Genomic DNA, 24492 nt, shown 5'->3' on the forward strand with positions numbered 1-24492 from the left:
AGACTGGAAATCAAAAGTCTCAAGAATATTTTTTAAGAGGAAAAACATAGTAAATCGTTTGTTATGAGCAGAGCACACTAGAAGCATTTAGATGCACAATGGCTACTCAAGATCCTTGTGTATTGTGGTTTTACATTTTGAATTTAAATGTAAACTCAGAATTCATCATCAGAGGACTAATAATCATCTTCATCCCTTACTTCTCTAAGCCAAAGTTTCTTCAATGGAGAGCAACTGTGCAGTAGTAGAAGGCAGCTACTGTGATGTCATTAAGATGTTTTTTATACCAGTGCCCCTTTCTTCTGAGGAAATTGGAGACCCACTTCTCTGACAATAACTAGATGAAATGTTTTGTCCTAAAGAACTGTCTCCCCTCCTGGAAAACAGAGGAGAAAAGAGGGAGAAAGACAGGAAAGGAGAAGGGCCTCAAGTGAAATACACTAGCATAGTCACTGCTGTTTATCCTCCACTACATAAAATCCTCTTGGCACAGCGCACCTTGCATGCACAGCTGCATGTATTTCTGGTTCAGCTTGCACCGGCAGCTGTTTTCTTCCTGCATCTTGCTGATCTCCTAGATAATCTTCTTGGGCTCCAGGAGAAGCTCAAGATCTTTATACTCCCTTATGTACAACTCACCTCTAGAAATTCCTTCTTTCTTTCTGTGGACTCTGGTCAATGAAATTTTTATTTCAATTACTTTTTTCCTGGGTCCAGCACATCCTGAGTAGGAAAAAAGTAACTGAAAGACCTTGGCCATGGTCTCAAGACCTTGGCTATGGTCTTGAGAAACTGGTAGCTGCCAATATGGGTCTCTTCTTTGGCAGAGCTAGCTGGCAAAGAGGCTTTGCAGCATATTGGCCTTACTCCTGGCTTGGAGTTAAGCTGTCCCAGGATTAGCTTAAGATTGAGAAAAGTGGGTGAGAAACTTGGTCCAAATCACCTCAAAAGAAAGCCACTTCCAAAGTCCACCTGACAAGCCAATCTTTATTCAACAGCTTCAGAGTTCACACCAATGTGCTACATTGTCTAAAATATATCAATAAAAAAATCAAATGTGCTCTAATCCTGATAGTTTAAAAAATTATATAATGAAGTTCACAATTGGAAAAAATGTTTACTTCAAGAATTCAACAGGCATACTGGTCTATTAAAATAAATATGTTAAATTCTTATTGTTCAAATGCAGGGTCTATAATATGTGCTGTACCTGTTCAAAGGCTAGCAAAACTACATTGTTTATTAATCTTAAGTTGAACTCCAGTGACTACACAGATTTCACTAGAATTTTTAGGAGCTATTTTGATATGAGCACAGAGTGAGGCAGTAGAGTTGACAAGAAAATATATTGCACTGGGAATTAGGAGATAAAAGTTACAGCATATTTTCTACTATTAACTGGGTACTTAACATTAGGAAAGTCAATGATTCTATGCCTCTGCATCTTTCTCTAAAATGAGATTAAAATACTTGTCTTAGTTAGTTCACAAATTTGTGAACTTTCTAAACTGAGATTTCTCTAACGATACCAATAACATTTTTCTTCCAAGCATACCATTGCTTTAACAGGCTGTTTTCAAGAAATACAAGTGTTTTATAACTTACTTTTTAATTATCCTTTCCTTCCTTTCTTTCAAAAACTATAGACATACACATTTAATTTCAAACTCAAACAATCGTATCTAAAGTTCTACATGATGTATTTTCAATACATGATGTGTTTGGTGGCTATAAACATTGAGGGAGCTGTGGCCTTCTACAATGGGCTAAGGTCATTCTTTCCAGGCATAGCCACATCCAAGAGGATTTCACCACTCTCTCCACACACAGATTGAAATAGTGTTGTGGTGCTTACAGCAACATTAGAGACACCCATTGTCCTCATTTCAAAGTTCAGCCAACTCCTGTACTCTGTATAGAAGTCCGCAAAAAGTATGGGACTTCACTCAACTTTTGAAAGTACTCTTGTATATATGTTACTCTCTTCCCCTTTTTCTCATAATCAACATATTAATTCTCTCTCTCTTTCTCTCTCTCCACCTCTCCCCACTCCCTCATTTATTTATCTACTTCTCTACTTTTTTAATAGTCGTCAGGAAACAGTTGGCTTTTCTACAGTTGTCTCAGAAGTGCTCCTCAAGGACACTATGGGAGATGATTGTATCTGAATATTGTAGTATCTCTTTACAACTTGATATGGTTTGGATTTGTGTCCCCACCCAAATCTCATGTTGAATTGCAATCCCCAGTATTGGAGGTAGGGCCTGGTAGGAGGTAATTGGATTATAGGGGTGGAGTTCTCATGAATGATTTAGCACCATCCCACCTTGGTACTATATGGTGAGTGAGTTCTCACAAGACCTGGTTATTTAAAAGCGTGTAGCAGCTCCCCTCTCTATTTCTTGCTCCTGCTTCCTGCATAGGCGATGGCTCACTCCCACTTCACCTTCCACCATGACTCTAAGTTCCCGGAGGCCTCCCCAGAAGCTGACGCCACCATGCTTCAGGTACAGCCTGCAGAACCATGAGCCAATTAAACCTCTTTTCTTTATAAATCACCTAGTGTTAGGTATTTCTTCATAGCATTGTGAGAATGGACTAAATACACAACTTACTCTGAACTTAAAGTCTCTCAAAGCTTTCTCTCAGATTTTGTTTATGCACCGTCATGTGGGATAATGAATCCTATAAGTTTATAACTTGCCATGTAACATGGTACTGTATTTGCTTTCATCCAGCTTAAAACCACAGGAGGAGATAAGCTTTGCTGGAAGTAGACACAGATACTATCAGAGTATAGCTAGGCCGTGATTCAGGGAAGCTGAATTAGAAGCTGAGCTGGCATAGAATGCAAATTTAAAGGAGGACATTTAAATGTTCATATGCCAAGACTGGCTAATTTGGTAGGGGGCTGGCACCTGCTTTTACAACAAATCCAGGGTTCATTGCATAAGAAAATTTCAGAGTTTTCCTTCATATCTTTCAAAAAATCAGACACAAAGGATAAATTGAGTCTCTTTTTTCTTTCTTAATTCTAACTGCCCATTTTACAAATATGATCATCAAAGAGATATACTGAGGTTTAGTATCAGATTTCACATTTTGATATATGTAAGGAAAGTTCTCATCATCTTTACACAATCTCTTGAACGTGTATTTATTTAAGATGGCAGTAGCCCTATGCATTGTGAGCACCTTTCTCTTTCTTATGAATGTATTTGTTTAGTCATTTCAGCAATATTTTAATTGCTTTTTAATTGTTGCTTTGCTATAAGTTTTGTTTAATAACAACTGTGTTTACTAAATATTCAATAATATCTTCAAACTGTATGTAAGCTTGCTACTGGATTTTTTTTCTAATACCTACTTTTTATGCTTCCAAAATCAAATTACTATACATGAGTTTGAGTTTTATCCCTATTTTAAATAAAAAAGAATATCATCATTTTTTAAAAGGTGGGTATACAGGATGAACAAATACATTATTCATGAGGTAAAGATGATATAGAACATAGGGTTTCCTTTGCCTTAACAAAAAAAGAAATATACAAAAGTCGCATTAATTAGTGTTCCTCAAGAACACTACTGTTTCTGAAGAATATTACACTAGTAAAATCTTTAAGAATAAAAGATTCAGCACCCAAGTAAGTTTTGGAAATATACGTCTATCTTTGTTTTAGAGTTTCTCAATGTATATGGGCATATTCATGCCTCTAAGATCTGCCATTCAAAAACATGCTTTGCTTTTCCTTCCATTTCTCTAATATAGTTCATATGGTACGCCTTGTTTAAAATTAGCATTTCATGGAATACTCTTTGGGAAATGGTAAACTAGTATAATTATACCTAACAGCAAGCAAAACTTGAAAATACATTTTTCTCAGCTGCAGTTAGACTGTATATTGTAGAGCCAGTTGTTTGTATGCATAATTTACCCACTGATTTAGAAACAAGGTTATAGCAGTGGAAGTTTCATCAGAAAGATGACTCATCATAAGTCTTGAAACTCCTTCCCACAAGTTGTATCAGTATCATTTAGCCCACATTTGAATATAAGTAATATAAACTAACAGTGGCTTAAAACCTTTTAAAAGGACATCTGCCATTGAGTTAACAAGAAGTTTAGCGGTAGGAAGTCCTAGAGATGGTTTAGTAGCTCAATAATATGTTTACGGTTCTATCTTCCTAAACTTTCATCCTCAGTGTGTCAGAAACACTTTCTCCTAGTGTACATAAGACAGCGGATCCAGGCACTGTAGCCCCATATGACAAAATTATAGCAGAAAGAAAAGGAAGGAGCAAGAAGAGTTCCCCCATGCTGCATTCTTTTCAGAGCAGAAAATTTTGATCAGAGACTCCCAGGAGTTTTTCAGAGATAGCAAAATGGATTAGGACTGCAATGATGTACTTCTCATCCAAAACGTTTCTCCTTTTGGCTTAAATGCATTGCTGCCTGAACAAACTAGCAGCTGCCTTAGAAAGGCATGAAATAGAATGTCTTTTGGGGAGGAAATCAAGAGTGTCTGCCACATTCCTTCTTAAAAATTGTACATGTTCCAAATACTTATCTGTGGATACAAAGTTGCAATGCCAAGAAACCAAAGTTTGTGTTTTTGCCTCTACCTATATTTTCAGAACTTTTCACATGTTACAAATGTTTCTGGTAATGCTCATAGGAGTCACAATTAGCCTGCCAGTTAGAGACCATATCTGGCATTCATATATTCTTCCACTTTTGCTCATGTTCCCTTGGGGCACAAAATATCTGATGTCCACAAATCTACTTGATCAGTTCTGGTCATTCCCATTTCTGAGTGTGACATCATGAGCACACCAATGTCTGTGCCAAGGCTAAAGTCTCACAATACCATTAACAAACCCAGTCACAAATATGCTAAGGCATTGAGGGTTCTGCAAAAGTCAGGGAGAATGACCCCCCTCATTCTGAACCCCTTTGTGTCCCTGAGAAACAAGAGAGTCACTCAATAAAGCAATGAAACAGAAATGACATAGGTTATGAATTTACCATTCAAGCATATTAAAATGGCTGTTGTGACTATGTTCAACTATATAAAGGGAAGCATGTACCTAAAGCGGATCAAAAGAAAAGATATAAAAGATACAATTCCTAGAGATGAAAAATACAGAAAAATACAATATTGAGATAAAAATTTATTAGGTGGAGATACCAGTGGATTAGACATTTCAGAAAAAAAAAAAACAGTGAACTTGAAAACTTAATAATAGGATCTATCCAAAGTGAAGCATAGAGGGAGGGAAAAAATGCTGAGCATCATGATTAGCAGAACAAGGTGAGTTGGTCTAACATATGCCAAATTGGAATCAACAAGGGAGAGATAATTGAAGAAGTAAAAGTGAAAAATCATCCAAATTTAATGAAAACTATAAAACCACAAATCCAAGAATCTCTACAAATCCCGTGGAAGATAAACATAAAACACATGCACTCACACATGGGTGTAGACAAACAAGCAGCATAATAAAATTTCTTGAAACGATTGATAAAGGCACGCTCTTGAAAGCAGTCAGAAAAGAGACACCTTATAAACAAAAGATCAAAGATAGAAATAACTGCGGACTTCTTTCCATAAATATGCAAGCCAAAATAGTATCACCAGCAGACCTGCACCACAACAAATGTTAAAGGAAGCTCTCCTGAGAGAAAGAAAATGATAAGATGGAAATTTGAATCTATGCAACAGAATGAAGAGTTCCAGAAGTAGCAAATAGAAGGGTAAATACTGTTTTCTCATTTTTAAGTTATTTAAAATAATATTGACCATATAAAGCAAAAATAATAAAAATGTACTGTGGGATTTTAGAACAGGTAGAAGCAAAATGTATGTCAATAGCATGTAGGATGAGCAGGGAAAAGGAAGTATACTTATTATATTGTAAATGGCATATTATTTTAATGTAGACTATATTAAATTAAAAAACATGCTACAAACCCTAGAGGTACTGCTACAAAAATAAAATGCATAAGTGTAGCTAATAATCCAATAATGATGATAAAAAGGAATACTAAAATATACTCATCACATCAGAAGGCACAGGTAAGGGGAAAAAGAAAGAAAGACCAGATGAAATAAAAAAATAGAAAGATGATAGCTATACACCTAACCATATTAAAAATTACTTTAAATTTAAGTGGTCCAACCCTGGTTGGTAAGCTTCAACCTATGGGACAAATCTAGCCTGCCAAGTGTTTTTGTAAATAATGTTTTATTGGAACACAGCCATCCTTGTTTGTTTACCCATTGCCTATGACTGCTTTCACTCTACAATGTTAAAGCTGAGTAGATTCAAGGAGAGACCAGATGGCCTGCAAGGCTTAAGCTGTTTACTACCTGGCTCTTTGCAGAAAAGGTTTGCTGACTCCTGGTCTAAACACTCCAAGTAAAAACAGAAATTACCAGACTGGATTAAAAGAAAGATCCAATGACTGCCTACAAGAAATATATTCTGGATATAAAGATACAGATAAGATAAAGTCAAAGGATGAAAAAAATATTACTACGCAAACTTTTCAAAAAAGAATGCTGAGGTGTCTGTATTAATGTCAGATAGTATACTCCAGAAGAAGGACTTTATCAGGGATAAAAAAGTGGCATTTATAATGAAAATAGGTCAATTCATCAAGAAGACATAACATTCCTAAATGTGTGTGCATACTGTAAGAGAGCTAAAAAATGCAGGAAGCAAAAAACTGACAGAATTAAAAGGAAACACAAATCCACAATTACAGGAGATTTCTATACTCCTGTCTCAGGAACTGAGAGAACAAGTAGATACAAGATTATTAAGAATGGAGAAAGTATGAGCAATACTATTAACCGATATGGCTTTATTTATAGAACTCTCAATCTGATGACAGCAGAATACCCATTATTTTCAAGGGCAAATGATGTATTTCCAAGGCAGACCATTTTCTGCTTCATAAAATGTCTCATTAAATTTAAAAGAATTGATAGAGTTTGTTTTCTGACAACAAAATTAAATTAGAAATCAGTAACAAAAGGACATCTAAAACATATCCAAATATGTGAAAATCAAATATCACAGTTTTAAATAACCATCTGTTATGGTCGGTATGTGTCCCTCAAATACCATGTATTAGAAACTTAATGCCCAATGTGGCAGCATTGAAAGGTGGGGACTTTAAGAGGTGACTGGATGATGAAGGCTCTGCTCTCATGAATGGATTAATCTATTCATGGACTAATGAATTAACAAGTTAATGAATTAATGGGCTACCATGGGAGTACTGGTGGCTTCATAGGGAGAAAAATAAGAACCTGAGCAAGCACGTTAGCACTCTCGGCCCTCTTGCCATGTGATACCCTGTGCCACCTCGGGTCTGTGCAGAGGTCTTGCCAGAAAGAATGCCCTCACCAGATGTGCCCCTCAACCTTGGGCTTGCCAGCCTCCACTACGAGAAATAAATTCTTTTTCTTTATAAATTTCCCAGTTTCACATATTCTGTTATAAGCAACAGGAAACTGACTAAGGCACCATCTGTCAAAGAAGGAATCACAAGAGGAATTAGAAAATATTTTGAGCTTCATGAAAATAAAAAAGCAGTATATCAAAATTTTTAAATTTCACTAAAATGATGCTTTCAGTAAAATTGATTTTCTTATTTCTTAAAATAAGAAAGATCTAAAGAAATTCAATTCAATAATATCTACTTTAAGCAGCTAGAAGAAAAGAGCAAATTAAATCCAAAGTAAGTCAGAGAGTAAAGCAATAAATGTAAGAGCTGAAAGTAATTAAAGAGAAAATGAGGGAAAATGAAGAAAATTTATGTAACTAATATCTATCTGATTTTTGAAATTCTACAAAAAGCTACTTGAACTAGTAATAACAAGTGCATTTATTAGCAAGGTCCAAGGATAAAAGTCCATATACAAAAGATCAACAGTATTTTGATAAACTAGCAAAAAACAAATGGAAAACGATGTCTAAAACATGGCATTTATAATGGCATCCACAAACATGATTTATAGATAAATTTTGTTAAATAATGTGCACAAACCTATACAATGAAAATTATAAAACATTTCTGAGAAAAATAAAATGGAGAGGTAAGTAAATGAAGAGATATATCATGCTCAGGGAAGGAAAGACTAAATATTTTTAAAATGTCAATTCTCCTTAAAATGACCAATATATTTATTACAATCCCAATCAAAATTCCATTGGATAAGCTTCCATTGGACAGTGCTATTCTAGCAGAAAACAAAGCAAATAATATTTACAATCTCTGGATAGGTAAAGATTTCTTAAATAGAACATAAAAAAGTACAAATTATAAAAGAAAAAATTGATAAAATTGTACTTTATAAAAATCTCATAACTTCTATTCTGATGGACTACATTAAGAAAATAAAAAGGCAAGCCACAGACGTGAAAAAATATTTGCAATATGTAACAAATGACTTGTATCCAGAAAATACAGTTGCTGACAAAGTTTAGAATATACTTACAATATATCCCAATAACTCCACTTAAGAAGAATAAAAACATATTTCCACACAAAGACTTGTAAATGAATGTTCATAACAGTGTTATTCAGAGTAGCCCCACACTGGACATAACCCAGTTGTCCATAAACAGGTGAATAAATAATCAGAAATACAGTCATACAAAGGAAGACTACGAAGTAACCAAACAGGAATAAGCTATTGATACCACATCATAGATGAATCTCAAAAACATTATAATGAATGAAGGATGCCAAGAAACAAAAGGTTACATAAAGGGTGATTCCATTTTTATGTAACTCTAGAAAAGAAAATTATCATCTATGTGACAAAAAGCAGAGCAGGGATTGCCTGGACCTGGAGGAGGGGTAAATTACCTGGAGAAAGCCACAAGGAAACTTTTAAAGGGTGATGGAAATGTTCTATATCTTAATTGTGGTGATGGTTTCATGAGTGCATATGTTTGTCAAACCCCATCAAAATACAGACTTAAAAATGGATGCATTTTATTGTATGTAAATTTTATACCCCAATAAAATTTATTTTTAAGTTACCTAATTATATGTATTACATATACACAGTAAACAAAATTGCGGGGCGCGGTGGCTCACGCTTGTAATCCCAGCACTTTGGGAGGCCGAGGCGGGCGGATCACGAGGTCAGGAGATCGAGACCACGGTGAAACCCCGTCTCTACTAAAAATACAAAAAATTAGCCCGGCGTGGTGGCGGGCGCCTGTAGTCCCAGCTACTCGGAGAGGCTGAGGCAGGAGAATGGCGTGAACCCAGGAGGCGGAGCTTGCAGTGAGCCGAGATCGCGCCACTGCACTCCAGCCTGGGTGACAGAGCAAGACTCCGTCTCAAAAAAAAAAAAAAAATTAAGTTTCAGTTTCTATATGAAGCTTTTTATAAGCAAAAACAATGAAAGGAGAAAAAAGAGAAAGGCAAGACGCAGAAAAAATAGAATATAGGTCAATTTCAGGTTCTTTCAAAATTGTAAAATGAGGAGGTGGAATAGTTATTTATTTGGATTTGTCTATTTATTTTTATTTGAAGTGTTTTTTTGTGTAATCAAAACTACAAAACCATTGCAATTATTTTTGTCCTCAGAATTTTCTTTCCTCTGAGTAACATTATGTACAAATTTCATTACATAGGCATTTAGACAGATTTTCATATAAATACATATTTGGGAAAGAATGTTTCTTTGCCAATTTCCAATGTAGAAATTAGATAAATACTAGGCATAAAAAGTTATGTGGTTGAATGCTTTTCTTTAATTTCCAAAAGACCAGAATCTCTAATATTCAACAAACTCTTTTAATTTTATTAGCAGTTACTCTTGTGGAATACAGAATTTGGTGCCAGAAAATCACATTATTCCACCGACAATTAGATAACATGGCCATGTCTTTAGAGCACCAATATTAAATTACTGGAACATCAAAAAAAAAAAAAGAAACTGTGAATTATAATTTTCCTTAGCAACATATGTATTTTTTTTTCCTGTTTTCCACTTCACCACTTTTTCCCCAAACTGACTAATTTTCTATCTAATGTTCAGTGTTTTTAGGGCATTAAATTAGTCAAGTGCTTAAAATTTAAAGCCTTATTTTCCCATTTCCTATAAAGCAATATAGGGTTTTGCCATGTTAACAAAAGGGACACCACATTGCTTATTGTTTTGCACAAATTTTAAAATGGAAAAAAGTTGGAACACATCATTTTTATATAGATGTAGCAAGTTTTACTGAAATAATACACATCATTTTTTTTTCCAAAATCACAGAAGAAAGCAAATACTTTTATTTTTCTCTATGGAGTTATTTAATGAGTTAATGAGTGACTACATGAAATAGGAGTAGTAACTTACAAAGTGTACCCCAAAATGTCCTAAAAATTCGCAGTTAGTTGCAATTCTCAGCAACGGTGAGGACTGATTCTAAACAATCCTAATCAAGTTGAATAGATTTATTCAGGAAAAAAGTTATCACATATTTCAGGAAGCAGAGGAACAGAGCAACAAGCTGTGGCCCTGCCAACAGTGACCACAGAAGCCACAGCTAGATGGCAGGCAGCCTGTTCAGTCACTGTATAAAGAAAGCAGTGGGCTGGGCACGGTGGCTCACGCCTGTAATCCCAGAACTTTGGAAGCCTGAGGCAAGTGGATCCCCTGAGGTCAGGAGTTTGAAACCAGCCTGGCCAACATGGTGAAAACTCGTCTCTACTAAAAATACAAAAAAAAATTTTTTTTTGTATTTTTACAAATACAAATTTGTATTTTACAAATACACCAGGTGTGGTGGTGCACACCTGCAATTCCAGCTACTCGGGAGGCTGGGGCAGGAGAATCACTTGAACCTGCGAAGCGGGGGTTGCGTTGAGCCAAGATCACACCACTGCACTCCAGCCTGGGAAACAAGAGTGAAACTCCATCTCAAAAAAAAAAAAAAAAGCAGTTCCCTGGCTAATCTAGAATAATAGTGGTGCCACCAACAGTGACAACAGTATTTAAGTAGCAAGGGTGAAAATATCGAATTCTGCTTTACACATTCACAGTTAACTGATGGTAGGACATTCTGTGAAGAGACTGCATTAATTCTGTTATATGGAGGACTAGAGAGACGTTTAGGATCGAAGAGGTGAGACCTGATAATTGTCTGTGTGGCTCAAATTTGTTTCAATATGTATGCAATTAGCCACAAAGGACAATATAGAGGCTAATGAAAAACCGCTGTCTCCACTGGTAATCATATAACAACAGCCTACTGTGTGTTGAACACTTGTTATGTATTTTTAATTATCACATTTGAAAACAATCCTGAGATATTATTGCTATTCCCTTTCAAAGATGAGGCTTATCACAACTAATTTGGTTTATCATAATGATTCCCTTTCAAATACTGAGGCTTATCGCAACAAATTTCAAGGCCGCACAGATGGGAAATTTAGAAGGTCTGTCCCAAACCTGGGATATTAAAGAACTTCTGGTTCCCATTTTGTGTTCCTCACATTACTGGGGGAACCTAATAAAATAAGCCAATCATCAGAAAGTTGTAATAATAATAGCTAACAATTATTAGGTACTTATTATGTTTCAGCTACTCGTCTAAGAATTTTACTCTATTAATTCACCCAAATCCTAGCACTACAGGCCCCATTATAATTCTCCTTTATATGATCTTTATACTAACAAATATGGTTCAAAAAGAATTTCAAATCAACCTTGGCAAAAGGTGTACTTCAAAACATATTTTTAAACACTGCATGAGGCTCGCCCTTAACAAGCTCACTGTCTCGTAGGGACAATTGCAATTACAAAGAACAATTGCAATATACGATTAAAAACAAAAAGATGTTATCATGGGGCATTATATAGGATATTAGTAAGAACACTTGGGAGAGGTCCAAAAAAGGACCCGGAATAGTCACTCGGAATGAAACCTGCAAATAACATTCCAAAGGGTAGAAAAAATTCAGTGCAGTGAAAAATTCTGCCCAACACAGTGATGGAATAATTAATTGGCCTCCAGTCGCCAACTAAGTATTGTATTGCAACAGGAACTGTAGAGAGAACACACTTTAGTTATAGTAAAACTGAAAACAGGAGCTTCGGAGCCTGGCAGATCTGAGTTTGCATTCTAGATTTATCACTGCTTATTAGTGTGAAGCTCAGTGTTTTCCTTTATGAAATGAAAACATTATCTACTCTAAGGAAGCTGTGAAGACTCAGGGTGGAATGTTTTTGAAATCACTGAATCAATAGTAGCTGCTGTGAGTGCCTCTGTTGTGGCTTCCTAATGTAGCTGTTTTCCTCTGGAGAGCTCAGCACTCATTTCTTTCCTCCAGGCTCTTAGGATTCTTAAAACCTGCAAGGGTCCATTAACATTTCATGGGGACAGGCAATAACATTCATCTCTTTTACTCTCTGGGTGTTATTGGAGATCATGATCATTTCCTATGTGAGCTTATGCCTCTAAAATTTTACTAGTGTGCCTTAAGATAAACAACAGAATCATGGGATGGTGTGGGATAAAACTAATCAGCACCAGCTCTCTTTTTCCCACGTGGGTGCCACTCATTCCTATAATGAGATCTTCCCCACTTCCCAAGTCTGCACAAGGTGTGAGAGAGTCCTTGTCAGTTAAATGAAAGCCAGAATAGCTGCTGTCACTTAAATTTAGAGAAGCTGAAAAGTAGGTTGTCTTAAGTGGAATTAAGTATGTTATTATCAAAAGAACTCCTCAGCACCATTCTAGGATTACGGGCATCCTGATAATCCTCCTTCAGGTAAATGAGAAATGATTTTAGATGTTTCTAAACTTTAAAAAGAAAAATTTTAGAAAATGTTTGCTTGGTTCTTAACATTCTTTTTATCCACAGCGACCGCCATCTTTAACCAAATATTTTCTGTTTCTTCCACATTACTCTTTGGTAGAAACAAAACATTAATTAACCTTAAAACTTTGCATCTAAAAATGAAAAGTTAACTCGCAAGATCTGTGATAAAAGCCATCTTCAGCCATTACAGCCTGCTCCTTACTCTCCACTATGCTCTCATTTTTTTTTTAACTAGGCCCTTTGTTTCCCTGGGCTCATAATTATAGAAATAAAAGATGGGGAAATATGACTCTATTTCAGTCTTTCATTATGTAAGCATAAGGAAATTCATCTTTGAATACATGTAAGTTCATGGCTGTCATGAAAACCTACTCCCCATGGTTTTCTCCATGAAAACCATACAAGCACCAATCACTACTCTTCTATGTTCCCACTCATTCCTTTCTAAATGCTATCTGAAGTCTATTTATTGACTAGGGTTAAGCCTCTCCAAGTTAACCTTGAGGATGTTCTCTTTCCAGTGAGCCACTTCATACCAAACAAGCTTCCCCCTCTCCTTTTTGCCCCTCAATTGTGAAAGAAACAATCCTTTTCCTTTTTCAAAGCACTGAGCAATCCTCAAAGCTCAATTGTCCAGTGAATTCTTTCTAATACAAAAGAAATTAAGACAATACATTTCTGACAGCATTTCTGTAATTACATCTAATACTTCTGATTTTCTTAGTTTCTATCACTCCTTGACTTCTCATCTAGGATGAGTTATTAAATGTATTTCTTCATCTCTGTATCTAGAAATATTTTTGTTTTAGCTATTGCCAGACAAAGACATTTCCAGTAAGAGCCTTATAGAGTGACCACAAATGACTGACAAATGAGTTGGACACTGTTGCACAAGTTTCTCCCCTTTTTAATAATCCTTAAGTTGAGCTCAGAGCTTTTTTAAGAATTTTTTTAATCACTAAATTCACCATGAGGAGAAGCAGGTGAAAACCACTTAAATTAAACCAGGGATACAAGGGGCTTACATCACTTCGTTTTCAGTTCTCATAGGAGAAGACAGTATGAAAGAAGTTGACCCTATCTTTGGAGACAAGACTTAGATTTGAATCCTTGCTGTTCTCTTTAATTCCTATGTAACCATGAAAAATCTGCACCTGAGGTTCTTTAATATCTAAAATGAATAAAATGTACATACTTTATACAGTCAATTCCAAGATAAATAAAAGCATTATTAAAGTTACAAATTCAAGTTTGTTGCTCCAAAATCCCTGGGAGAGGTCACAGATGGAAAAATCAGTTTCAAACAGATTTTCCTCTAAATCCAACCCACACACACAGATCCTCATTTACTCCTCTACTCCACAACTCCTTCAATCTCACTGCTTCATCCTTAAGGCAAGGAAAATCACATCTAAATTAGATTTTGCGTTCTTCCAAGCAACCACTAAACAATTGCTAGGATATGGCTCTAAAAGCTTCTACTTACCGATTCTGGGTGAAGGGCTCTGGTGTTTCTTCCTAGAATTTAGACGAACTGCACATGATCTGGGGAGACTAAAGTGTATCCTTTTATCTTAAACGGCTAATTGGATTAACAGAGAATTTCCATCCAAAATGACACCCATTACATATACTTTCATTTCCTCATAAAATATAGTTCATTTTACCGTAGTGTCACTTCATAAAAACAAAGCTCATTCATCACATTCTGACACCTGTGGTTGTGACACATGCCACTGCACTTTAACAATTAGATGTTCCAAAAGGATCCCAGCACCAGCAAGATAATATTCTCCTGAATCCTTAAGCATCAGAGAGAAACAGATAAATTTCACTGTTGTAATCAGTAAAACCTTGTTGTGAATAAGACTTGCAGGTGGAGACTTCTGGTCACTATCAGAGGTAGAGAAAAAAACAGACTGGTGCATTTTGTCCCAGCTGAAGATGAAAGGAATATTTCCGCATTCACATATCAGACCACAGTCGTCACTCTGACCCTGCCAACATTTCGAGAGGCCCCTAAGATGAGGCCTTTATCCCTGCAAACAAGCTTATTCTATTTCCGACAACATCCAAAGCCTAAAACATTTTGTTCAGGCATTTATTTCACACTATTTAATGGTAAGCCTCCAACTTCCTCAAGTCACTGAGGGGGCTGTGTATACATTCTGGAAGTTCACCATGATTATAGTAGAACTAATAAATTGATGGTCTTTTTTTTTCTAAACCCTCTGCTTCTGTCTCATACTCTTATTTTCACCATCATCCTCAGTGCCACTGAAATGACTTTTAATTAGCTTCTCCCCTTGCATTCTTGCTTCGTTTCATCAGCAGTAGTCACCCCCTGACATGCAGTTTTGATTATCAAAGTTTCAGTTGCCCACCACCAACCTTGGATGGAAAATTTTACATGCAATAAAATATTATGTGTGTGTGTGTTTGTAAGAAAGAGACCACAGTCACATAACTTTTATTAGAGTATATTGTTATAAGTGTTCTATTTTATTATAGGCTATTGTTGTTAATCTCTTACTGTGACTAATTTATAAATTGAATTTTATCGTAGGTATGTACTTACAGGAAAACAACAGTGTGTATAGGATTTAGTGCTGTCTGTGGTTTCAGGCACCCACCGGGGGTCTTGAAACATAACCCACTCAAATAACGGGGGACTACTGTATTTTTTCTGCGACCAGAGTGATCTATTTCAAATGCAAATCTCTTCATGCTACTTCCTCCTTAAAATTTTGCAAGATTTTTGAAATCTCTTCCTTCCCTCTTCATCCCTTCTCCTACTCCCAGAATCTCTACCTTATCTTTTACCTCTCTCCACCATCAGTTTCCTGAAATCCCAAAATGTAGAATTACTTTCCCTCCCATTGAGCTATGTTCTCAGGCTCAAAGCCTTTATACAAACTGTTTCCCCACCTGGAAGCCAATCCAATTACACTAGAACCTCTGGGTGGGGCACAAGCAAGGGTATTCTTTAAAGCTCCCTAGGTGCCTCTAATGTACAGCCAGTGTTGGAAAACATAGTAATTTAAACTCTTGCTTTACTAAAAAAAACATTCAGGGAAGTTATCAAGTTTATCCAAGATCACATGTCACGGGATTCTTTTTACCTTTGTTTCCCCAAAATAATGTATCTCATAATTAATGATTCTTTGAATGTCAATCACAGCTATAGATGCTTTCTAAATTTGATTTTTAAATATTTTGAAGTAGCAATTGAATGGGGGATGCAATGGAAAAACACTTGCACTCCATGTCAGTTCTTCCCTTCTTCAAAATGATCCTACAGTCAGCTACTTCAGGTTGTCATTTTTAGTTAAGATATTAATATGGCTGCATAGTATTCCATGGTGTATATGTACCACATTTTCTTCATCCAGTCTATCATTGATGTGCATTTAGGTTGATCTCATGTATTTGTTATTGTGAATAGTGCTGTAATGAACATAATGTGTGCATGCAACTTTATAATAGAATGGTTTATATTTCTTTGGGTATATACCCAGTAACGGGATTGCTAGGTCGAATGGTATTTTTGGTTTTAGGTCTTTGAGAAATCATCATACTGTCTTCCACACTGAACTAATTTACATTCTCACCAACGGTGTATAAGCATTCGTTTTTCTTCACAACCTCACCAGCGAAATCATGTTCTTTGCAGGGATGGATGGAGCTGGAGGCCATTAAACTTAGCAAACTAACCCAGGAACAGAAAACCAAATTCTGCATGTTCTCACTTGTAAGTGGGAGCTAAATGATGAGAACACATAGACACATGGAGGGGAACAATACACACTGGGGCCTACTGGAAGGTGGAGGGTGGAGGGTGGAGGTTGGGAGGAGGGAGAAGATCAGGAAAAATAACTAATGGGTACTAGACTTAATACCTGGGTGATGAAATAATCTGTATGACAAACCCCCATGACACAAGTTTACCTATGTAACAAACCTGTACAGGCACCCCTGGACTTAAAGTAAGCTAAAACAGATATTAATATGAGAATTTGGGAATCTGTAAAATTTCTCTGTGAAAATCTACTTTTGAGAAGGCATAACCCAGGAATAACGCACTGGGTTATCATTTATGTTCCTTATTTCAAATGTGTTATTGGGGCAAAATAAAACTTTGGTTAAGATATTCCAAAGATAAATCTTTGCAGCTAAATTTAAACTATCAGTTGATTTCTGGTCTTTCACCTTAAAACTACAGAAATGAATCTGAATCTGAGGCGTCCCTCCGTGTTCCCCATTCTGTTTCCCAGTCCTCAAAGATGAGGCTCTCAGTGCTTTAGGCACAAAGGTGCTAACTTTTTTGTGTTATTTCATACAACCTATTGTGCCTAGATTATGGTGACATGTCCTTTGACTATTAATTGCAATCTGTAGATAATGATAAGAGCAAGTTTCTGCCTCCCCAAGGTGAGGCACAGCCAATAGGCCAGATCTATAATTTAGGACTGCCAGGAGTGAGCTTTGAACCTTGCCTTTGGCAACAATGTTATCAATCAGAAGAATTAACCAAACCTCCTGGCTGAGGATTTTAACAAATGGAACTATACAAAGGTAAAGCAGATAGGCAACACATCAAAATATAAATGGCTTAATTGTGATTTAGGTATTCAACTTATGAAAACAATTTTTTTCTTCTTTGGAACAATTAAGTTGTAAGAAAATAAATCTAGCCATACTTTAAAAAATGAGAAAATGTTCAGGCTAAAGATACATAGTTATAACTTATAAGACTTACAAGATTAATATAATGAAGAAGAGATCATAGCGTGTGTGTGTGTGTGTGTGTGTGTGTGTGTGTGTGTGTGTGTGTGTGTGTGTGTGTGTGTGTGTGTGTGTGTGTGTGTGTGTGTGTGTGTGTGTTGCTGCCCTCTACTGGGGACCAAAGGACGAGTTCTCAATTGAGTTCTCCCAGCTCAATTCCAATTGAAAATCCCTTCATGACAAAAATTAAATCAAGCACCTAGCAAAGTTCTAAGTACCACAGACAAAGTATAGTACCACAAGACTATAAACCCTAAGGGTTTCTGTTTTTTTTTTCTAAATTGTCCCTACTTTACATTTTAGATGAAAATCGTTGAAATCATGCAAAGACAGCCTTTACTGAGAATGATTTTTACCCTGAAGACTGAGAGTTTCATTCTGAATTGACATTCAAGAAGAATGCCAATGAGTCAGATCAGCTTTATTCAGTATCACTTACACACATATAAAATGATTTTAGTACTTTTAAAATTTTTTCACTCTCAAGATTGGTAACCTTGGCCGGGCGTGGCGGCTCACGCCTATAATCCCAACGCTTTGGGAGGCTGGGGCAGGCAGATCACTTGAGGCCAACATAGTGAAACCCCATCTCTACTAAAAATACAAAACTCAGCCAGGCATGGTGTTGGGTGTCTGTAATCTCAGCTACTCAGGAGCCTGAGGCAGGAAAATCACTTGAACCTGGGAAGCGGAGGTTGCAGTGAGCCGAGATTGCGCCACTGCACTCCAGCCTGGGTGACACAGCAAGATTCTATCTCAAAGAAAAAAAAAAAAAAGGCTGGGCATGATGGCTCACGTCTGTAATTCCAGCACTTTGGCAGGCCGAGGCGGGCGGATCACCTGAGGTAAGGAGTTCAAGACCAGCCTGACCAGCATGGAGAAACCCGTCTCTACTAAAAAACAAAATCAGCCAGGCATGGTGGCACATGCCTGTAATCCCAGCTACTCCAGAGGCTGAGACAGGAAAATCACTTGAACCTGGGAGGCAGAGGTTGCAGTGAGCCAAGATCATGCTATTGCACTCCAGCCTAGGCAACAAGAGTGAAACTCTGTCTCAAAAAAAAAAAAAAAAATTGGTAACCCCATATTTTCTGTCTAGTTCTAGTAAATTGTATGACTTTATTTCACTGATGAATTTCGTTTTGTCTCATTTAATCTTTTCAATACTATGAAGTATTATTAATATCCCCAACTTATCATATGAGAAAATTTAAGCACAAAGATGTTAATAAATTTTCTGAAGCCTCACAGCTAGAAACAAAATGGAGGAATTCAGATGCAGGAAAGCTTAGGAAAGAAGCCATGCTCTCAGCAACCACACTAAAAGGCCTTTCGGGTAACATGGTGCTGAGCACGTAACGTAGTTATGTTGCAAAAATGTACTTGCAGAGCAAGATTATTCAACTATTCATTCTTGAAAATCAGTGTGTTATGAGTTAGTCTTAAATTTCTCCAAGGCAAAACTATGACACAACATATGCCATGCTAAATTATGCAAATATTTCATCTTGAGATGCCAAATTTTAAAGCAGAAATACTGAAAGTAAATATAATTTACATTCCATAGATTTTGTTGTTCTTGGAATTCTTCCTGCTTTTTCTAACCCTCCACCCTTTGCTCATTTTCATTATCTTTACATGACTTAGTTATGCCACTACCTCCTAGCCTACTACAATCTGCACTACTCTGCTTGGAATGCCATAACAAAATATCATTGACTTGCTGGCTTAAGCAACAGAAATTCTTGTTCATGCAGTTCTGAAGGCTGGAAGTTCGAAATTAGGGTGCCAGTATAGTCGGGTTCTGGTGAGGTCCCTTTTCCAGGTTGCAGAGAGTCACCTTGCGCAATGTACTCACATAGTCTTCCCTGGGTGTGAGAGCTGGAAGGCCACGAGGTAGATGAAGCAGATGAAGGGAGGGAGGGTAGTAGGGGAGAGCAACCTCTTCCTCTTCTTATAAAGCCACCAATTCTATGGGATTAGGACTCCACCCTTATGACCTCATTTATCTTGGTTACCTCCTGAAAGCCCTATATTCAAATATAGCCACATTGAGGGTAAGGGCTTCCATATATGAAACGGGGGCATACAATTCAGTCCATAACATCATCTTTTACATTTCAATTGCATTTTCTCGTTTCTTAGAATTAATGTATTGGAATCACCTGTATACTTACCTGTGTCTCATTATACATGTGTTCCTTCAGGCCAAATTCTAACTATATTGCCATTGTATCCCAGGCACAGAACCTATCCATATGGTGAGTACTGTTGGATGAATAAATCAATGATACCGATGGCTTTATTCTGATTCTTTACCAGCTCTTAGAAGCAAATGTCATAATTAAAGCAGGGGCAATAGGTTTGTTGGCTTAAGCAGATACCTGGGGCTTTACTGGAGATAAAACATCAGAACAAGCCTTACGCTCATTCAGCCACTAAACATCATGAATTTTAGTCTCCTCCAAAGTCCTCATCAAAATAGTAGAATTTGCACGACAATAAAGTTAAACATTGGGCAACAGCCATGACTGTGCTAGGAAGCAAGTGTTTCAACTGTTCAGGTGTGTAGCACACCAATTCAATTTGTAATTTCTTATTTCAGGTGAACACATTTTTTAAGAATAGGGTGAATGATTTAATAAATTACATCCATTGAATAAATGACCATGTAATATACATACCATACTCAACAATCAGTTAAAATTAGGTATAAAAAAAGACATTGTAATCAGGCCTATACACAACTTTATTATACTCTGAATAACAAGCATGTAACAAAATTTTGAGCATGACAAGGATGAAATATTTCAAATTCTGTTTCTTACAAAAGCATTAAGAACAATACACAAAGACTGTTCATAATATTTTACAGTCAGCTAAAAATAACAAGACATTCTAGGATTTCAGGAGTTTTCCTTTTCTTTCAACTATGGCATTAGCTTTATTTCCATTAGCTTTGCTACAATGAAAATTAACATATATGGACATACACGTATAAGTGAAATGGAAAATGAAGGCATACAACAAACATTCTGATTAATCAACAAGTATAAAATACAGGCTTTTAGTACTTCTGAACTTACATTTTCGTTGAATGTACAATGAAACTTTTTGTCTAAAATGTTTCTAATGTTAATTTTGACCATTCCCAAAGTAATTAATACTCTTTCTTAGCACCACCATTCATCTAATTTTAGAGTTTGAAATGAATTAAGAAACACACTAATCACATTCAGAGGTGCTCTTCACAACACTGAACAACAGGCAATCCACTGCCCCTTATCAAGGCTGAGACGCTGTCGGAAATGAGTAGTTCACCAATACTGACTATCCCAGGTGAATATCAGCCCTAATCTTACTTCCAATGACGAGATACATGTTTTGGCTTATGTAGTAGCATGAGCTATGAGATATGAAACATGAAAGTCACATGGACATGAAATTAAACTCAAATCTCTACTGCATGGAGGCTGAATGTGAAATATTTCACAGTGACTAAAATTGACTGGCTAACAGGCAATGGTGGATTTTTATATTCAACTTTGATTAACATAAATGGACTTTACAAGAAACCCTTGAGATTTAATTAATGCTGCTAATCCAAGGGCTCCAACTGACTGAGGAGCCTTTAAAATCAGTATATGTGACCTTTTATATTTTTTTCCATAAGAAAAAAAATAAAAACACCGAGGTACTTATGTTTCTTTTCAAGGGATTACTGTTGGTTATCTTCCTGAGATGCAAAAGACCACAGAAAAAGCACCATGCCTAGGCTGCTGAATGAGGCATCAGACACTAATAGTTTGGTCCTTTTCTGAACGGATCTCTTCTGGCAATTACACTAAAACATAGTGATGGGTCGCAGATGCCTGGGGGGCCTGGTTGCCCTTGGATTCCAGGTTTTCCATGATCTCCATCTTTGCCAGGGAGACCTGGGTCTCCTGGAGGACCTTCTTTGCTTATTCCAGGAGGGCCCTCTGGACCTAAGATGGGACATTGGCAAGATGTAAACAAAGGACTTTAGTTTTTTAGAGTGAAAGAGCCAATTCTTCAAGAAACTTAAACTGAAAAAAAAAAAAACCTCTTGAATATTTTATATATTTGCACTAATTATAAAGTAGGGGCATTTTCTTGATAACTCTACATGTCTTCTGCTTTGAAAAGAACCATCCAAAAGTTATCAGTAATTTTTGAAAACTAGGCTAAGCATATTAACATAGCAACCATGCTACTGATTAAAACATTTAGCTAACATTATAATATTCCATTTTGTGTATTGTCCAATCTTATTTCTTCCTTTCAGCCTATCTTTTACCAATATTATTATAAATTAACAGGTGATACATATGTAAGCCAAAGCTGAGTCATTTTTGTGTCATATTTGCAACAAAAAAAGACAGTTTCTATTATACATATTTTTAGTTTCCATATCTAAATGCATTATTCTTATTTTAGTATTATAGTCATCAATATCATCAATACACATAGGTATTAAAGCCCTAATTTGTCAAACATAGCCTGATTAGTTCAATTAGCATGCTCAAGGAAACAAAAGCTAGCTTAGGATACTGGCCTTTTAAAGTTGATTCAAAATAACAAAAACAAAATATTCAGATTTTGGGAACGAGCACAGTGGTTTGGGCCACTTCTTACTCCTCTACTCCCTGCTACTACTACTAATAAACATCTATTTAGCACTTAACTGCAATTGTAAGTATTGTTCAAAGTATTTTACATAAATAGTATTAAGTCATTTGATCAACTCCAAAGCCTCTTAATAACATCTAATCATAGCAAACATTTATTGAAAACATAACGGTGATTGTCGTGCACTGTTCTGAAAGCACTACATATAGAAAGTATTTAATCTCCCAATAACGTCATGATGGAGATAACATTATCATCACCATTTTACCAATGAGGAAACGGAGACATGGCAGAGTTAAATTGCACAGCTAGCAGAGATTTCTTAACCGCTTCAACATCTCTCTGCTTCCCTGAGAGTCATAAAGACTAAACAGTGTTATACACCAGATAAGCAGGGGTGACTAAAACGATTCTAGAACTCTTCTAAGGAATAGATATTAAACTATCTAAATGATAAGCAAGAGATAATATTGAAGGATTCATAAATTGAGGATAATATATGAAAAAATATTCTAGAAGTTAGACTTCAGTGTGTTAAATGTGAATCACTCAAAAAAGAAAACAGATGTCTCGGTTTCAATTTATTTCACATAGATCTATGATGACTTTTCTTAAAGCAAAATGAGCAGCAACACTTATGAGCAGGTAGCAATTCTCACCTGGGGGACCAGGAGGACCTTGTTCTCCAGGATGCCCAAACCCTTGGCTCCCTTTTTCCCCATTTCTTCCTGGTAGGCCTGCAGGGTGTCAAACACCTGAGTAAGTTTACTTAAAATCACTGCCTTCTAGATTGTTTCATTCAAAGCTGTTAATATACACGTGAAAGAAAAATGTCTTTTAAAAACCAGCTTGCCATCTATTTTTTCTTACTAATGGAAAAGAAGTTTTGAAGCAATAATTTCTAAAATGATCAGTGGTTTAGATCCAAAACTTAATGGGAATCAAATATTTAGAAAAGAAAATGGTTTGGAATTATTAGCCCTTTGTGTTAATCATAGTTTTTTAAAATTACTTTATGAAACATCTAAATCGTTTATATACTATTAAACAAAAAGGAAAGAATTATCAATCAACATTTCACATAAACATTCAAAGGCAGGGAGGAATTCTGGGCTACTAGGAAGTTTTATCGCAAAACTTATTTTTTCCTATAATAGAAAATAAAAATGAATAAGGTAACAGTGCAGAAAGTTACCAAAGTCAAAATAAAGGAAATGGCAACTGTGATTTTCTATTTAAAAACTTTTCTAGACTCAAGCAAAATTTCTCAGTACATTGGCAACATTTTCTAATTTGTAACTTTATGTGTTCATAAATTTGACTTCTCTATTTGAGAATATCGCATTAAGAAAATAATTTCTCTTTAATTCAATTGGCAAATTATTTAAAGACGAGCATTTACAGATTTCTTTATCATGAAAACAAAGTTAACTCTTGACTATTAAATGGATATAGGGTATGAATTTTTTAAAAAAAGACTTTTTAAAATTCATTTTCTTGTTCAAACTAACTGCATACCTTTTAATCCTCTGACACCTGGACGTCCAGGGACACCCACTAATCCAGGAACACCATCTCTTCCTGGCAAACCAGGTAATCCTCTGGGACCCTCTGGGCCTATCGGACCAGGTGGCCCAGGAATACCCGGGGAGCCATGTTGGGACTGGCAATGATCACAATTTCTAATTCTTCCACTCTGAAGTAAGACCGGTAGCTGGGCTTTTAAAAACAAAGAAATCCCATCCCTTATGTTTAAATGGCGAGTTGGTGTTAATTATATTTGTAATTTTTTTTCAGTTTACAGAGAAAAAAACTATGAGCATTGAATATGTGCATATTTCTTGGCCAATAATTTCACTTCTAGGAATTTGACTATGGAAATATTCATTGCTCTCTGCGGTAATTTTATTAGAGCAATTGCTTAAAATAGGGGAAAAAGTGAAAGTGCCCCCAAAAGAAATTGGTGGACTATATTCATATTTATGAACTAAATTATCAAAAAATATGCTGCAAAATAAAATTCAAATAATGGCAAAATAATAAATGTCTTTATTAAAAAGATTATAAAAGAGTATATATGATAAATCTTTATAAAAATACTCATTGAAGAAAAGTAGATGAGGCTTATAAACGTTATCTGTTTTCTTCTTCACCTCACTTATATCCTCTACAATTTGTCCTAAGAATTTGTATTACTTTTGTAATTTGAG

General features: G+C 36.0%; 1 protein-coding gene across 1 annotated transcript in view; it reads right to left on the reverse strand.

The window, feature by feature from the left end:
* Positions 1-20369: 20369 nt before the first annotated feature.
* COL21A1 (collagen type XXI alpha 1 chain) overlaps positions 20370-24492 on the reverse strand; it is a 197528-nt gene continuing 193405 nt past the window's right edge. The window contains exons 28-30 of the mRNA XM_032141032.2: positions 23801-24001; positions 22942-23019; positions 20370-21618 (exon numbers count right to left, since the gene is read on the reverse strand). Of these exons, the coding sequence (XP_031996923.1) occupies positions 21431-21618; positions 22942-23019; positions 23801-24001 (467 nt within the window). The 3' untranslated portion in view covers positions 20370-21430. The remainder of the gene's footprint in view (positions 21619-22941; positions 23020-23800; positions 24002-24492) is intronic.

This window comes from Hylobates moloch, unplaced genomic scaffold, assembly GCF_009828535.3.
Source record: "Hylobates moloch isolate HMO894 unplaced genomic scaffold, HMol_V3 SCAFFOLD_20, whole genome shotgun sequence".
NCBI lineage: Eukaryota > Metazoa > Chordata > Mammalia > Primates > Hylobatidae > Hylobates > Hylobates moloch.